General features: G+C 40.2%; 1 protein-coding gene across 6 annotated transcripts in view; it reads right to left on the bottom strand.

Annotated features, from left to right (window-relative positions):
- evi5b (ecotropic viral integration site 5b) overlaps nucleotides 1-18,306 on the bottom strand; it is a 37,768-nt gene that overhangs the window by 4,054 nt on the left and 15,408 nt on the right. For 4 of the 6 annotated variants that reach the window (XM_034582727.1, XM_034582726.1, XM_034582728.1 and 1 more), the window contains 17 exons: nucleotides 17,396-17,585; nucleotides 14,297-14,521; nucleotides 14,024-14,098; nucleotides 13,776-13,901; nucleotides 13,544-13,687; nucleotides 12,391-12,480; nucleotides 12,007-12,104; nucleotides 11,301-11,361; nucleotides 11,159-11,212; nucleotides 10,059-10,091; nucleotides 9,485-9,631; nucleotides 8,571-8,702; nucleotides 8,335-8,475; nucleotides 8,085-8,243; nucleotides 7,594-7,740; nucleotides 6,091-6,186; nucleotides 761-856 (listed from right to left, as the gene is read on the bottom strand). In XM_034582727.1, coding sequence (XP_034438618.1) covers nucleotides 761-856; nucleotides 6,091-6,186; nucleotides 7,594-7,740; nucleotides 8,085-8,243; nucleotides 8,335-8,475; nucleotides 8,571-8,702; nucleotides 9,485-9,631; nucleotides 10,059-10,091; nucleotides 11,159-11,212; nucleotides 11,301-11,361; nucleotides 12,007-12,104; nucleotides 12,391-12,480; nucleotides 13,544-13,687; nucleotides 13,776-13,901; nucleotides 14,024-14,098; nucleotides 14,297-14,521; nucleotides 17,396-17,585 — 2,014 coding nt within the window. The remainder of the gene's footprint in view (nucleotides 1-760; nucleotides 857-6,090; nucleotides 6,187-7,593; nucleotides 7,741-8,084; nucleotides 8,244-8,334; nucleotides 8,476-8,570; nucleotides 8,703-9,484; nucleotides 9,632-10,058; nucleotides 10,092-11,158; nucleotides 11,213-11,300; nucleotides 11,362-12,006; nucleotides 12,105-12,390; nucleotides 12,481-13,543; nucleotides 13,688-13,775; nucleotides 13,902-14,023; nucleotides 14,099-14,296; nucleotides 14,522-17,395; nucleotides 17,586-18,306) is intronic. The other 2 variants (XM_034582729.1, XM_034582732.1) reach the window with 2 other exon arrangements.

Here is an 18,306-nt window from a genome sequence, read left to right as displayed (position 1 = left end):
GATATTTTTCGCAACCATAATAATAATTATTATTATTATTGTTCATTAGTTTCTTTCCAGGGAGTGGTCCCTGGGAGCTGAGGTGTGTTGATTGATGGGCAAGCTGAGGCATCACTTTATGGCGGGGTCAACTTATTCCTCCTTGCAAAGCCGAGTGCAACAGAATGCCAACCCTCTAATAAACTCTGTGTTGTACTCTAACTGGCAATAATTGACAAATTTGGAAACGATCACCCACATCGTTTCCTGATTATCAAGGATGTAGCCTAAGATAGGACCGAGCCCTGGTTCAAAGCTCAATGTTAGTCACAACAGCCAAAAACAAACACAAATCATAATATACATAATTGGAAACAAGTGTGGCAAAAAGGACCATCTATAAAGAACATCATATAAACACAAATTAAAATAAAAGTAATCACATTTGAGCTCAAATTGTAGTTACACTTTGTTTTCTATCTTAGCTCAGCACTGTGACAAGCCTGCTCAAAGCCACTTGTAGTAACATCTGTACGTACTATCTGTGAGGGTATTTACAAGAGGTGTGCGGTGTCAGCTCCACACAGGAAGTCTCTGGGTGTAGTTAACACTTCTACTAATCTGTTTGCTTCAAAGCAAAACCATATCTGAGGGAATGTTGTCAGTCTTCTGAAACGCTACATCAAAGAAGTGGCAACAACAAAATCTGAACCTCCACAAGATAAAAACTCTGCTGTCCTGATTAGTACTGAACGTGATGCTTCATTTTTACGGGTCTCACCTCATGTTTTTGTTCCGATATCTGGTCTTTGAGGTCACGGATGTACTGGCTCGAGTCTGTGTGGTTCAGATGGACTTGGACCTTCCCTTCTTCTTTCTGTTGGTAGAGAAGATATCAGGTTTTTAAAAAGAAGCACAGTGGAACAGGTGGAGGGAGGTGAAGGCATATTTCAGCCCACCCAGACACAAAAGTGGCTACACTGGAGACTGAATATCAAACGCAACAAACACTTAAAGAGCAAGAGAACAAATTTCACTTATTGAATACCCATTGATATGAACAGTTGTGAGCTACTGCACATTCAGGATGAACAGACACTAGAGCGCCACAGCTAAAACAGCAGTATGATGGTGTACACTGCGAGTGTGGCAGGCGAGCAAAATGACAGATGTCAGAGGAAACACAAGACAGTGTAATTTGTATCTGATTTCCTCCTGGGGCCCTGGGGATGAGGCAGCTTCTTAGCTTTTACAGTTTAACAGCCCATTCGATGTTTACTCTCCTCAGTAAAGACATCTGCAGACCTTGGAGACAAACAGATGCACACACGTTCAAACCTCAATCACACCCTTGAACCTGCCACTTCTACAGTAAGACCAGAAAAGGTCGCTCGGTGGAGTTCAAACCACAGGAACACCGAGGCAAAAAAGGGAAGACTGCACACAGCAGGGGTGGGGTGTCAGAGGCACAGTCTTCTCTGGTCCGACCAACACCCCAAAAATACAGATAGGGGTTGTGATTCCTGTGGTAAGGTGCAGTCGAGTTTCGTGGATCCCAGTAGGCCCTTTTTTCACAAGAGGTCGAAACAAGTGAGATTATTCCAAGAATCGGTTGTTTTTGAGGTTTTGTCGCTCCAAAACATTGCAACGATAATGGGGCCAGGCAGTTAATAAGACTTCCTCGTGCTCAGCTGTGTGAATCAGCAGGTGTCAGACTGTGTCGCTGGGGTCGTCAAACGTTTTTTCAGTCTTAGTCTGTTGAACTTTGTTTGTGAGAGTGCAACTAAAGACTATTGGCATATTTTTGACTCAAAACTTGAAGAAAAAAAAAACTCCTTGTGTGATATACGAGAGGCCCCTAATATGGATAACATTCTGGTCGGTGCAGATCTTCCCCCAGCCAATGTCATCTACATGTTAAAATATCTATGTGGACATAAGTAAAACCACAAGATCTTCAAATACTCATATTGCAGAATACCTTAGTAACATCCTAAACAAGATAACATCCAGGCCAGTGGCTGTACAATTTTCTAAAGCAAAACACAACATTTCTCTGTACATCTGCCTCATCTATGTTGTTACTCTGACTCATCCTTTTTGAACTTTGTTCAAAGCCATAAAAAGAGTAAAGGGCAAACAGTTGCCAATTTATGATGACGTTGTTTTGTTTACAGTGAAAATACATGTGCTAATCTGGCAAAACATTCTTAGACCATCACAAACATTATCATCGCCACATCATGGACAAGGGACTGAAATCACAGCTTAAGGCTGCTGCACACTAGAGGATTATCAACTCTTAACAATCTTAACCGCTTTTATTAACGTGGTAACAACAGATTAACAACAGATATAACAACAGTTTAAAAATATTTTTTATCCTAATCTTCAGAACGCACCCTGGACGATTTGACCAGAACATAAGACCACACACTTGCCGTTTGTAGGAAAATATTTCACAGTGGCGACTCCAGAGACTTGGAATCTCACAGAAACTCGCGAATCTTACAAACAATATCTTCTTCATCACTTTTTTTTTTTATGGCAGTTGGCAAATGACTCTTAGGTGCCGACACCTTCTGAACTGAAGTGTGGAGCACTCGCGTGATTGAACGTGACTTCCTATGAAAAACAAACATGGAGGAACGGTGTCATGTGTTCTGCAGCAGAAAAAAAGCACAGCTTCAGTAAGCACATTCAAAGTCGTCTTACACTTTGTGCATCTCCACTGTTGTGGCAGCGACATATGCTTTACCCTGAAGGTGTGAAGAACGTGTGAAAAGTCACTGCCGCAGTGTTAAATGATTAAAAGTGCATTTTTATTATGATTCAACTTTATGGTTTATTATTCACTTAGCTGCTCAGTAAAGAACAGATATAATTTATGTAAAATTATTTCCCATTGTACTACAAAAACATTAAGCTATAGTAAAGATGTGCATCATTGTGAGAGTTTAATGGAACACACACATGTGCATTTATATATATGCACATATTCGCATATATTCATACAGTTGGGTCCGGAAATATTAGCAAATCGAGATGCTATTGAAGTGCAGACTTTCAGCTTTAATTTGAGGGTATTTACATCAAAATTGGAGGAAGGGTTTAGGAATTGCAACAATTTTCATACATAGTCCCCTCCTTTCAAAGAACCTAAAATCATTGACTCACGGACAATTGACTCAAAAGCTGTTTCATGAGCAGGTGTGGGCTATTCCATCATCTTCCTCCAATTTTGATGTAAACACCCTCAAATTAAAGCTGAAAGTCTGCACTTCAATAGAATCACACACTCGCACACTCGCACACACGCACACACACACACACAAAAAACAGTTATGTTAAATCTCTGAGCATGTCATAGAAACCTCAAAATAAACCATATATGTCACCTTTGGTAGAGTCTGTGCTTCAAGATGAGGAAACCACTTCCTCTCAGCCCAGAAACAGTGGATCTGTGGCATTATGGGCACTGTGGCCACTGAAATTGAAACGGATAAAATCCGACATAGACCTAGACACCTATAGCTTCACTCAAGTTTCTTCTATTATAACGCACTGATTTTTTTTAATGTAATTACTTATTACCAGATGCACAAGACATTCATGTACATATTCAGACACAGACAAAGCCACTCTGATCTCTCACATTAAACCCGAGCTGAAAGTTGTCACCACCAACGTGTCACCTTCTCTGAAGAAAACCCCAAGAAACTGATTTTCTTCCCCTTTTTTGTGACTGAGGCAAAAAAAATGTTCACCCACAACTTAGAGCAGAGAACAAAATCACAGATCCAGAAACACATCAAGATTTCAGCTCAGACAGAAAGAAAACATACCAAACCTGTAAGAAGGCTGTACAACCCTGTTCCTAAATGCAGTCAATAAAATAAAGGAAAGTAAAGTGTGTTTTACTGACACACTCAACATAGTTCATTTTGCAGAGTCTGAAAGGTATGAAGGCGTGGTGGTGACGTTTTGATGTTGTATGTTTTTGCTCTATCACTTAGTAACAAAACCTCAGACCACACTGTGTGATTGTCTATGTCTATGAAGGGGAAGAGGGGGAGGATATGTTGTAGGTGTCATACATATAAATAGTCTGGGCCTACAGTTTAGATGATCTGGAAAGACATTACACATTTAGGTACGTTTATGAAGCCCACCCCACCGGCCTAAAGTCACAACTGTTTCCACCAGAGCTGTCCTTAGCTGCCCCATAAGTACTGAGCTGTCATTTTTACATGCACTTTACTATTGTTATTATTGCAGAATAAACTTTATGAGTACAACTACAATATATCATATTTAGTAAGCCTAAATTATTTTACGGTGATTCAAAAATAAAGTCATGGTCAAAGTTAAAAAAAAATATTAATACCCTAAAAGCAAATGTGTCATCTCAATAACAACTAAAAAAGAATAATAAAACAAATGTATCCAACCTGCTCAGAACAACAGGCACTGATACATCTCACATTCAGCTTCTAAGTCACCGTAGTTTACGACAAATAAACAATTTACAAGGATTTCACGATCCCGCAGAAAAAGCAATCACTGTGAAATATGCAGAGTTACATGTTTACCCTCATGGTATGATTGATTTTCTTTTGAAATTTAAAACAATAATCATTCACTGATTCACTGATTCACTGATTTATCTTCTGTAGTCTGTACAAAACCATCATCTGCCTACTGCCACACTTACTCTTCATTACGTAGCTTTACTTTAGAATTGTGTTTTTTGGTTGATTTTATCTGCTATCGGTCATTACTGTTGAGTGTCGGCGCTGTGAAAACAGGCCTGTATTTGTTTTGGTCACCCTTGTTGTGTGTAGCGTTACATTTGTTTGAGGATAAATACTGATCTCTTCACTCCTGCTTGTTGAGACTTGATCCAACAGGAGATTTATATACACATCTGCCCAGTTTCATTCAATATCATGAATCAAAGAGTCTCCAGTAACAGTTCCACAATATTTAGCATTTGTCCAAAAACACTAATGGAGACAAATAAGTTATAAAATCTAAATAATTTTACATAAATAATAAAAATTGTCATCATATTTGGGCAGCACTATAGAAGATACACAAGCTTTGTCAGTCTGCTTTAAGATTCAGAAAATGTGTGGGGAAATTACAATACATCTGTTTTCAGGCAGATTTGGGCTTTGATCATAGTTTGTTAGACAAGACAGTACATCTGAAATCTGTGCCCTACACACAGTACTTTATCTCCTGATGCTGTGGCTAAAAACCCCTTTTAGCCACAGCCTTTACATATTCCAAGTTTCAAATCTCTGCACTGGCATACGGTAAACAAAGAAACCATACATTTTTTACCAGCTACTTTATTAACATTTAGACAAACTTCTGTCCGTTACTTAGATAATAATGAAAAGTTTATTAATACTACATCAATAGCTCACCTGGTTGCGTGGATGCCCCCAAAATTGCAAATTATCAAATTAAATCTACGACACAATAAAGCGTGCAGAAAATCAAGGGCTTGAACACTTTCTGAAGCCACTGTAACATTTCTCTCCCTAAAGGAACTTTGAATATACAAACAAGTTTATAAAATGCGCCACATATTCTCTATTGTGGGTTAGGGGACAAACTCAACAGAGTTCATTATGCAGAGTCTGAAAGGTATGAAGGCGTGGTGGGGAAGTTTTGGTGTTGTATGTTTTTGCTCTGTCACTTAGTAACAACCTGATTACAATCCATGATTACAATCATCTGTTGACATCACTTATTTCAAATCAATTCATTTTTTTTATCATTGTACCTCATTACTCGCCCTAAATGGCCCCCGTCCCAACTTTTTTTGGAATGTGTTGCAGGCCTGAATGGCATAAAATGAAGTTGACCAGACAAAACATAAAATATCTTATGTTCATACTGTCTGCAATGAAATACAAGTCAAATTAAATTTAGAAATCACTATCTTTTTTTATTTGCATTTTCCATACCGTCCCAACTTTTTCTGAGTTGGGGTTGTATTATAAATGTGGTTTGAAGTCGAGGAAATATGATGCTTGATGCAGAGTCAGGAGTGTGATGTTAGAGACAGACGTAACAGGGAGTGTGTTTGGACTTTACCTCAATCTCAAGCTCCGAGATCTGTTGCTGGAGTTCTGCCATAGCAGCAATGTTGTCAGCTTCCCTCAGCCTCACTGCCATCACTTCCTCCTTGCTCTGCAGGAAAAAACAAACCGCACAAGACTCACAGGCAGCTGCAAAAGTAGCCTAAACACTATTTCGAAAACAGCTCTAACCAACCCCAGAAGAAGCTGAATGGCCGATATAGAAACATGTGTACAATGTTTCTGTGTTTTCTATTTGTAGATGTGTGAATTTTGCATGGTAGATATGGAGAGTGTTAACACAAGTGTTTAACAGAAATCTAGCAGCAGCATCAAAGGCATCAGCACAGGATATTAGGGCTGGGGCAACTCGTCGACGTAATCGATGTCGATTAAATAAATAAATAAATAGCCACTCTTTTAAATTGTGATGGAGCGTTTCTATTTTAACCTGCGCAGCTATTTCCTATTGTCTTTACGGGACTAAATCCTGGCAGCGCACGGGAGAGTTTACTTCACTGAACCAGAGAAAGTGGGAACAAAGAGGAAAGTTAAAGCTGTTTAGTTGTTCATGATTTTTGAGATTGTTTATATGTGAAATGTAGTTATATATTAAGAAAAAGAAGAAATGGGGAAACTCAAACTACTTTATCTTTTCTAATATTAAGCACTTTATTTAAAGATGCCTTTTTCAAAAGCCCTTTATTATAATTTTTAAAAGCAAACCTTACTTAACTTGAAATGAGAAAATAATATTTATTTTATTATTAGAGTACACTTCAGTTCAGTGTGAAAAAGAATTTGGGAAAAACTATTGAATTTTACTTTATTTATTTTAGTCAGTTTTTGACTTCATACAGACATTGATACAACTACCAGGCTTCTTCAAGATGATTTTTTGATAGACTGCTAAACTTGAATTTACACAGTGTTTTGATATTCCTCCAGAAAGTTACTTGAATTTTACTTTGGTTTTCATTTATTTTGTTGTTGGACAGCTTAATGTAGATTGATATATTTTCCTTTTACTTTAATGGACCAAGCCCTTCCACAAATTTTATTTTTGAGAGGTATGGGACTGTAAAAGGTAGATAAGCAATTCAGACTGGGCTATTTTTTGTTGCGGAAAAATGCCTTGCAGTGCATACTTTGTTTTTGTCCGATTTGTTTGTATTTAAGAGAGGATTATTAAATAGATATAAATTAAGTTATTTTTATTTTATTTTTGAAATTCATAATTATATTAATCGGAAAAATAATCGTTATATTAATCGATACAAAAATAATCGATAGGTGCAGCCATACAGGAGATACTATCAGAACAAGTCCCTTCCTTCTCCTGTAGCTAGATACTGACTCTCAGGAGGCAACAGACCATCCAAACAGATTTCATAATATTACTTCATCAGACTCTAAGGAGATGGCTTAACACAACTTGTTTTTCAAACCAGCTGCAGTGGTTTGCACCAGTGTTCACAGTGTTATGTGTTGCAGATCAGCAGCAGACTCTAACATGTACCTTGCATTCAATCTCAGCTTGTCTCCGCTTGATCTCTTGCAGTTGCACATGCAGATCTTTATTTTGCACCGTCAGTGTTTGCACACGCTCCTGGAGACTGCGACTCTCCTGCTCCGCCCTTCGCAGGTGGTTGCTGTGAATCTGATTCTGTGTAAGCAAAGATACAGAAATTCGTTTTTTAGTTTTAGTCTTAAACAATTCCACATTGTACACATATATCTAGACACAAAAATGTGATTGGTGACACTGCACTGAGCTGCACAAGTTTCTGAGTTGTCTGGCGGAGGACTGCTGCCATCTGGAGGCAACTGTGTGACAATACAGGAAGAAAATTCCCTCCTCTTGTTTTACTGTTAACTAGACACCCACCTTACTTTGCAAATAATTCATCACTGTGATTATAAAGATACTAATGATAAGAAGGACAAACACAATAATCCAATGCACAGAAGAGCTTGATGAGGTGAATGTGGATACAAAGATGATCTGACCTGTGTCTCCAGCTCCAGAATCCTCTGCCGTGATTCTCGGAGCTCTGCCTGGGCCTCGGCCTCACGCAGCCTTACGCTCATCAGCTCGTCCTGTAGCTCACTCATAGTATTCTTCTTTGGGGTGTCCTTCCAGCGACCAGCTGTGCGTGCCATGTGACGCTGAGAAAAAGTGTTACAGTCATTCATTAAAATACCATCAAGATTTTTTCCTATTTTCATATGTTGCACTTGTGAAAGATTAGTCGCTTACCTGCCAGTGCTCTTCCAGGTCTCTGACCTGCTGTCTCAGCTCTTTCAGGCCAGTCACGGCTTCCGCTTCCCGCAACTTCACCCCGATCAGCTCCTCCTGTAGCCGTGCTACGTTGGTGTCATCTGGTAGGGACGTGTTCCTCTGGGGAAGACGTGAAAGAAAAGTATGTTTTAAATATACTGATAATTATAACTGTGTGCTGGCTGTGCTGGAAAACAGTATCTAGGGCAACTCACCTTTTCCACATCAAGGATCTTGTCTTGCATCTCCTTGAGTGCACACTGGGACTCTGCCTCCTTCAGTCGCGCTTGTACAAGCTCCCTCTCCAGCTGCAGGACGGACTCCTCAGAGTAGCGAGGGGCTCCCTTCTATAACCATTAGGAAAGGTAAGTGAGCAGAGACAAAGCAGACCAACACATATCCATGTGTGACAACACAGTTGGGTTTTAAAGCAAAACTAAATATTCAACCTCAACTAATGTAAACCACCAACAAGTAGTGTCAGCACATTCCATATGTTATATTCTTCTGGTAGAGATACAAAATACAATGCCTGACATCATTCATTTAGTCTTTTACTTTCACATTACATAATTCATGACCGCTCATTGTGAAGCATGATAGCAAATTATGTAGAACATGGTAACGCCTGCACATTACCATCTGGATTCCAAGCATCAATAATTAACACTGTGAGGTCAAGAGACACGTTATGTGAACAGGGTGTCAACTGTTAAATCCACCAGCCTCTGAGACAACTGCTCACAACTGACAACTGTACATGGTAGCTGACCTGTCTCGTACTCCATGTACCAATTTGAATTCATGCATGCCAAAACACATAATTACCCAGAGCTGGTGTGCAAAGTGAGAGAAGCTCTCACCTGCCACCGCTTGGATTTGAGTTGCTAGGCAACAGGTGCCACCAGGGCAGGGGAAACACATAACCATGACAAGTGAAAGCACATAGCTATGGGTCCAGCTCTCATTTCTAGCACACTGCATGATATAAAACAGTCAACTTGTGGATTCAGCACTGCACACCACAAACAGTGAGGACGTTACAGCTCCTCACAGACTAAGCCAGGTAAAGATTGGCTCTAATCCCCACTGCAAACCTGCAACCTGGGGCCTCTGTGGCCCTCCTTACCGCTTGTGGTTGCTGCTGGAGCTGCCTGATGGTGTTCTTGGCCTGCTCCAGCTGACCACTGGCCTCTTCGCTCTGTTGTTTGACTGTGGCCAGCTCCCGCTTGACCAGGTAGTTCTCCTCTGCCTCCTGAGCTCGAGTCACTTGTCCCTTGGGACATAACCATCCAGGGAGGGGGGTGAGGTGAGCACGACAAGAAGTGAAAACGAGAGGGCGGAATGGGTGGGCAAATCAGAGCAGAAGACGAGGGATTGGGCTCTCTGAGGACATGCTTGTTTTAAATTTAGTCATGTGTAATTTACATTTTCTTTTCATTAGCTTTCTTTAGGGTGAGCTGTGATTCTCTTACTTTGTCTGACATGCCACAATGTGGTATTCCATGCACTTATTCAAGATATTATAAAGGGTTATTATCTGGTTTAGTTTTTGATTCAGACAACCATTATGTTAATTTGATTATGTATTTTTATTGTGTCCATCATTGTATTGATCATAAGCATGCACAGTTAAGATCAAGAGGAGGAAGAAGGAAGGTGCAACAGAAGTCATAAAGGTAAAGAGAAAATGAGGAATATACCTGGATCAATCTATCTGCCAAGGAAGCACTTTCCTACAAAACAGAAATATCAACAAGAGACAGCAGGGGAGAGGGAGAGAGATAACAGAGGACAGTTTAAAGCACACAAAAGAATAATTGATTTGTTTTAGAGAAGAATAATGCAATGTTCATTTTCCCTCTTGAAATTTGTGTTTACAGGCTGATGTTTACATTCAGGGGTGGAAAAGGAACATTGCATGCAGGTGTCGTGGAAAAGGTGCAAATGAGCTGGTGACAAAGTGAAGAATTAAGCGTTGCTGATAACACAGAGACAGGTTTCAGACAGGAAAAAGCACAGGACAGCTCGGTTTAAAGCTGAGAGTGAAATAAAGGCAGAACGTTGACAGTGTTAAGGAGCTACATGTTGTTAAACTGAACGGAACAGAAGCTCTGGGCGTTGATGCCATTCATCCAACCTTTCACTTGTTTCAGTTTGAATTAGAGGTAAAAGGTCCTGCGAGTTAAGTGACAGAGTCACATCAGACAGCAGCAGCCTCGAGCTGGTTGTAAATAACAGACTGGTTCAGACCACAGCGTTCCTCCCTGCAGGCAAACTGTGAGTAGCAGACCCCCTCCCTCTCCATGGCAGACCTCATGCATGGTGCCTTTAGCTAGCAGCAGTCGTGCCCATTCAGAGACTCAAAAAGGTGCAGGATGATACAAACGGTGCAACTTGCATGCATGCAGTGCTTCGTATCGACTTGAACAGCGTCAAGTTGCCACTGTCACATTCCAAACAGACTTGTTAACGGTATCTGCCTCAGTTAGTCGTGTCTGGTTAATTTTAGATTCCACTACATGAGGTTATTTGAGCCACACAGAAAGTCGCCATGACACTAAGACAACCTGAAGTACAAAATCCAGCTTCTGTTTGTTAAAATTCACCATTCCAGTCAACAATGGTTGATCACGGACAACTTTCAACTTGAGCAGCCCAATTAGTGAAAGACAAGACTGCGTCATTAGGAGGAGATGCATGATGTATGTGCGTACACAGCTGGATGGGTTAATGTAATGTTGATGAGCATGGAGCAGTGTTGGGTTTGGTTTGCTGACGATTATCTGGAACAAACACTCACTTTCTCTAGTGTGTCTATCCTCTGCTTCAGGAGCCTGATCTCTGTCCGCAGCCTCTGCACAACAAGGAATTGCAAAGTCAGAAAAAGAGCTCGGCTGACATTTCTGAATCATAGTTCAACGTACTCAACTATCTGTCATCACCTTTATCTCCACCTGCTCCTCCATCTCTTTAGATTTGATTGTAGTGTATTCTTTCTCTAACCTGAAATAGAGATTTGTTGAAGTGCCACTTATCAAATCAAAGCTTAATAAAAAGGTGTCTTATGCAGGCTTAGGTGCTAAAGATTGCATTCATATCATAATCACACATTATATATATATTGCAAATATATACACATTCCAATTAAGTATTTCAATTTATTTATTTCCAATGATGAGTAATTTGGAGAAGCTTGCTAAAATCTTCATTTGGTGAAGAACAACGTTTCCAGTAATATTTACTTGTGTTTAAATGAAGCTTAAATTTCCTTGGTGACAGATTGCACATATTCTCATATTGTATTTCTATATACATCTTTTAATTATCTTTTCACATTTAATACAGCTTTAACTTGTGATTATGTTCTTGAACTATAAGTTATTGTCTTTATCTTTCTCCTTATACTCACAATACCGGCTCTTTCAACTGCTTTATCTTTCCCCCGAAATTTCTTTGTTTCTTACTATGTTGTAACAAATATAATGAGTATAGGTTATGTCGTCTTACTTCCTTATTTTAACTTAAGAGATGGAAACTGAGTGAAATGAGCCATCACACTGTGGTAAACAACTCAATGATTATGAGCAAAAAATAAATACACAAAGTAAAAGCAGTGATATGTTATGAGGACATGACAGTTGAGCTTACTTTTTCATCTTCTTGGCATTGTACTTGACTTGATAAGCAGCCTGGATGACCTTATCTGGGCCGTTGTCAAGCTGGTTTGGGACAATTCTCTGAAAGTGCTGGTGCACAGTAAGACAACAGGGGCTGGGTGAGTTGCACACACACACACACCCATAAATCAGCCACGTCCAAACATTTCAGCACATTCGTGTCTTAGTCAGATGTTTCTCTGACCTCAAAGCACTATTTCAAATGTCAGCGTGTGCACAGGTACATGTTGGGAGGGGATGTGTATCAATTAACTGGGTGTGGTGGAGGTTCCTCCCTGGAGGCTGCTGTACATTTTGCACCAGAAACCTGAGCTGCTTGAATGACGTGTCAAATGGAGATTACAGTGATACATACCTGTAACATTCCCTCCATGTCGAGCTGGATGAGTTCCGTCTGGTTCATCTGGAGGAGGGCCAGTCCCACACGGAAAACTATCTCCAGACCCTGAGGAAAGAGAGAAATCACCAGTCACTGAGGAGTCCCTTATACAAGGCCCTTCTGTGTGCTGTGAAAATGGATTATAAAACAGACTGAAAATTAAAAATGTAAATTACAAGGGGTGTCAAGGCCGTGATGAAACAACTCTCAGTAACTATTAAGTATGAACTGTTGTGTTTCTCTTTTGTCCAACAGGTGGCGCTACTGGATAACAAGACAGTCAACCTCATTTAATTTGTATTATATATGTAATTAGAACAAATGTTCACCAAAGGGAAAACACTTCATCTCACTGCATCTAAGAAAAGTGTGATTCACGCTATTAGCTACAGTGAGTGCAACAGCAAGATAAGATTCAACTGTAAGATCACATCAGAAACTAGTAGAGTAAAAACAAAGTGCAAGAGTTCAAAACAGAGCTATGAGAGTGTTTCTTGTAGAAAGTGGACTCAGCAGTACAATACAAGCTAAATAAATAGACTGGGAAACATGCAAAGACACAGATTCTTTAAAGGCTTAATGTAAGTACACACAGGATATTGTTCGAAACAAGTGATAGCTGGAGAAAAGCTATGGTTCCTTTTTTTTTTCTCTATTAGGTCTTTTCTCGTATTCCATACCACATTAAATATTTTCTATCTTAGATTTACAGATTCCTTTACAAGGGGTAACAACATTTATATGATCTTATAGATTAAAAACATTTGACACAAACATGTTTATAAAAACAAATCCAAACAATTTGACAACCCTGAACACAAACATAAATAACAATAACATCAGCTCACTTCACAGAGACATGCACCAGTCCAATACACATTGAAGAAGGCCCATATTACATGTCTTGTCTTATTAGACCTAATTCCTCAGTTATCAGTGCTATTGTTCCCATATTGCTTCCATTAGTAGTGCCCACCTTTCTGTAAACACTTCCCTCTGTAATCTTACCATATATGCTATTCTTTCCATTGTATACATATTTCTGAGAATTATTATTCACTCAACATGAATGGGGGGTACTTTTTAAGCAACTTTATGGTACTGTAAGCTATGGTTCCTTTTAACTGACCTCACACATGAAGATATCAAAGATTCTTGTGGCGACAGGCAGAGGGAAGGACGTGAGAAAGATGGTGAGGAACCAAGAAGACGCATACATGGAGGTGTGAAAGCTTTGAGCCTGGAAATGCATATACAGCTCTGGGAGTTGCTCCTGCAGGGGAGAAAAAAAAAATCATACAGATTCACGTCATTACTCCTGCACATGACTACATGTCTGACTACGAGTCTGAGGTGCTTACCTGGATCATGCACTCAAACTGATACATGCAGAGTCCCAGCTCCGCCATGCTGGGTTTGAAGAGCTCTCGTAATCTGTAGTCTTGCATCAACTTCACAAACACACAGAAAGCCTCTTCCTCTGGCATCTAGGAAAATAACAGCATGACATCAAACCACAAAATCGGTCTTGTTGTTCAGTCAGAAGCATATTTCTTGGGAGCTGGTGAGTCAGAGTGTTTTTGTGCATGTGGTGAAGATGGATTATTACCTGCATGAGTAGCAGTCCGACAATGAATGCACTACCTTGACAATAGCCGACCTCCCGGTCCACCAGAGAATAGGCCTAAATTGACAGGAAGGAGCTTTGGATGAGTCTCAGTGATGGTTACAGGAGCACAAGGGTCTAGAGTAGACTCAACCCACTTACAGATTGTACCCTGAAAGTGCTGCTCACACCAAATACCTCTTTGTGTAGTCTGTACACATCATTATCAGTTTATCTGCACACAGTCAGGCTCCTCAGACACAAATCAAGGCTCACCTTCATGACATTGAAGAGCACTTCCTGACCCGAGCTGTCCTTCTCCTTGAAGAAATCATGTTCAGGATAAGTGCGAGCGATGTCTCTGCGAATCAGCTTCTCGCAGGGCGACGTCATTTTCAGGAGTTCAGAGTACTGATCTTTGATGGGCATACTTTGGGCGTTGCACAGCAGCTGCCACACTATTGCCCGAAAGTGGTGAGGAATCCCTTTTCTGACAAGATCCTTTTGGAAAAAGAAAAGACACTTTTGATATGAATTTAGCATTATTTATTAATTAACCAATAATTTACATTTGATCCAGTTAGTTTTAGTTTCACATTCCAAGTTAGGGAGCAGACTAAAGACTTTTGTATGACATACATACATCCGGTCATCATCACCTACGTGGGCTCTGTCGACCTTTAATTGACACTGATAGGTTTGTAGACAGGCGTGTGTCTGACATCAGCATGTGGTCAATTCAGCTTCTGTATTTAAAAACTTTGGCATAAAGTGGATAAAAAAGCAGTTTTTCATTTTAATGGAGAAAATAATTGGACTGGTTCACTTTCTTAATTTAATTGCAACTCATGGTTTTACTACTAGCAAAATAAATGTGCTTGTTCAAACATCATATTAATATCATATCATCATATCATCAGAGGCAAAGACCACAAGCAATCCTGCTTGTGCTTCTTCTATTGTGTAATGCTATTGCAACTTCCTGTAATTGGTCCAAAGGTCTGAACTATCCAAAAAAATGTTTCACACTGCAAACAATCCAAACCATGGTAAAAGACAGAACAAGGAGAGGTGTGGATATGAGGATTTTGAATGGGCATTTGGGGACATGTAGACAACAGAAACGGTGAATGGACAATGTGGATAACAGAGTAAGGTGGAAGAAAACAGACCATCTTATAATGATATAATTTCCACCTCCAGACACTATTTTGCTGGTGAGGCACTTACGTACAGTGATTTGTTTCCATGTATTACTGCTGATACAATTTGATTAGGCAATTTCCTTTGCTGACCGGGAACACTGGTCTTTCCTGCTGCAATGGTAGTGTGCACGGCTGTGTGTTTGTGTGTGCGCGTGTGTATGTGAGCATCTGGCCATTCCAGGGTGCCTCTGGAGCAGAGGTCCGCCCACACAGGCTATCAGCAAGGAATCCCTCTACCCACTCAGAGATCAGACAAGACAAATCAAGCTTTGTACTGGAACAAACCCCTGACTCATATCTCGACTATTTGTGAACAAAAGCAGCTTTCTGAGCCACTACTTTAATCAGCCTTGTTTTTTAATTCCGACCAACACTTGTCAGGCTCTAACACAGGTAGATATAAAGATATTAATGTATCTGATAAGTGCAACATTTAACCAGATTACCACTAAACTAAGCTGATTTCCCTTGAACAGTAGTAGGCTTTGATGAAATATCAACTACTGAGAACATTGAACACATCAGGGATTTTGCTGACAAGCAAAGAAAACTTGAGATTCCTTCCTTCATGCTACAGAAAAAAGGGTCACTCTGTAAACCAAAGGGAAGAAAACACAGAATGTGTAAAGGCCTCAGCAGTTATGATTCATATCCTAGGCTGGTTGCACCCATCTGGTCATTACTACTTCTGTTAATTTTCATGACAACACCCATGCATGCTCACACTTCCCCATTTACACACGCAGTGACAAGAAATACAAATACCCTGCCACTGCAGAAGAAATGGGTCCTCCCATCCTATTTGCATATTAACTTTATCAACAGGCTCATGCAATGGCAACCACATGAACATTTTTACTGTGAAAATTATTCAATAACTTCACTCTATTGCTGTGTATCTGGATCCTAGATGTGTAATTTAATTTTGGTGAGAATACACAGTATTACAATGAAGTTATTGAATATTTTTGTAATATCTCTTTTCAATGTTGCACTTTGTAGACGGTCCCTGCGCACTTGTCTCACAGCCGGCTGTACATAGAGACCAATGTTATGTGTCCAGTTTGGAGGACAACTCATATTGATGAAAACTGGCTTGCAGCCCGTTGTCTACCTTACTACGGTGGGAAAGAGGTGGCGTTCGTGTTTAACAACGTTTCGCTTATGACTTATTGATCCGGGAAGTTCGAATCTGTGAATAAGTTTCAAACTTTACTGAACTAGAAGACACAAATCCTACAAATGAAATATCAAAATCCAGTTCGGCCCGTGACCCGTTTTTTCATTTCCTATTTTCGATCTGAGCAAAAAATCCAAACTACGAAAACAAACCGTTATTTGTTTTTTGGTATCAGATTCATAAATGAATAACGAAATAATGACTTGTTTTTTAATTATCCGATTTTGGTTTTCTAATTGAATATGAAAAGAACGAATGATACACGGATTAAGGACATCTACACTTCAAACTTTTACACCAAGCAGTTGAGCATCGTGAAGGTTCCCTGCTAGGTCACTAGTGTGACTTATGGCTCTTATCACATGATCCAACACAGTGTTGAAAGGGTTTTTCTGTTTTTCTGGTCACTGTGTTTACTCAAATTTCCACTGTGCATGTGCACTTTAAATCAGACTACCACTGACAGTGACTGGCCACAGGGTTATCATAAGACTTCAGAAAGTAACTGTAGAAACAAGGAACCTAAAATTAGCTTCAAATGTCAGGAACTCAGATAACAAGTTCAAGGACAGCAACACAAGTTCACCAAGTAAACATTCAAACAGATAATGCAATTGTAACATTCATGCCAGAGCGTGATACAAATGCCCGTGAGGCACATATGTATCACAGGAAAGATGGTGTAGCCTTGATTTTAATGTTTAAAGCCCTTTCATTACAGAAACAGTATCATGGGAGCTCCTGTGTCTCTTAGTGACCTTGAATAACGGTATTCTTGTCAAATAGGCACTTGTGAAAAAAACAGACAAATATGAGTGTCTAAATTGAGATTATGAAACGATAGCCCCAGTGCTTGAACCGTCCTCTTGAGCAGTCAGGTCAAATGTGTCACAGTAAGCTCCTAATGCAGCCGTGTCACAGTAAGCTCTTAAGCAGGTCTGGACCAGGCTCAGCTGCCTCTCCACAGGTAGTCATTTGCACTGGCCTCACCTTGAGCTGCTTCTCCTTCTTCTTGCGCACATCCTCCCACTCGTTGACAATTCGTCCCCACAGAATCCACGAGTCCTCCTCCAGGTGGGAGAGGTTAGAGGAGGCAGAGGAGCTGGACACCAGGGAGGAGCCACTGTTCCGCCTGGAGCCGTTCATTGAGCGCAGCGACTTGCTGTCTGTCTCCAACAGCCTGTGGTGAGGGAAAGAGGTTGGACGTTAACGTTTCAAAAAGTGTTCAGACACAACATTTCTATTGAGAGGTCCATTAACGAGAAGCAATTGCTTAAATCATTTAGCTAAACCTAATTGATAACACTCTTTTCAACTGAGAAAGATAAAACATTTTTAGATCCTTGAATGACCCTTCGACAGAGTATACGGGCCAGCGGGAAAGAAGGCGAGCACACGTTCTCCTTGCTGCTTATTTCCAAAGAAAATAGTTTTTGTGACATAGCCAGTCAAATGAGGGTACCCCCACAATGCAATTCTCTTCATCTTGTGGGCAAATGGAACATCCCACCTGACACAATACCAAGTCACTGAATGTATAGTTTATAGTCGGCTGGAAGATCAAACCACACCATAACACACAGCTGTTTGCAGCATGTATCGTAATTCTCATTTTGATCTCATCCATCTTGTTTGTAAGACGTTGATGACGTAGAAGTTGGTGAGGAACAGACTCAGGAGCACTGGTCTGTATGGGTTAGCCTTTACCCTTTAGCCTTCAACCTAGCCCGTAGCACAGCTTGCTTCCCCCCTTCTGGTTCCTCTCCCTCAGCCTAAACATAGGTTTTGCCACCTGACTGTCGTAAACCGTTGCTCTGACTTCCCGACCACAGACATTGACAATAGTTTATAGAAAAAGCCAATTTTCTCCCTGATTGTCTCATTTGCTGTTGTAGGTCATA

The sequence above is a fragment of the Hippoglossus hippoglossus genome, chromosome 4 (assembly GCF_009819705.1).
Source record: "Hippoglossus hippoglossus isolate fHipHip1 chromosome 4, fHipHip1.pri, whole genome shotgun sequence".
Taxonomy (NCBI): Eukaryota; Metazoa; Chordata; class Actinopteri; order Pleuronectiformes; family Pleuronectidae; genus Hippoglossus; species Hippoglossus hippoglossus.
The sequence above is the reverse complement of the archived record's forward strand: the minus strand, read 5'-3'. Positions and strand labels throughout refer to the sequence as shown.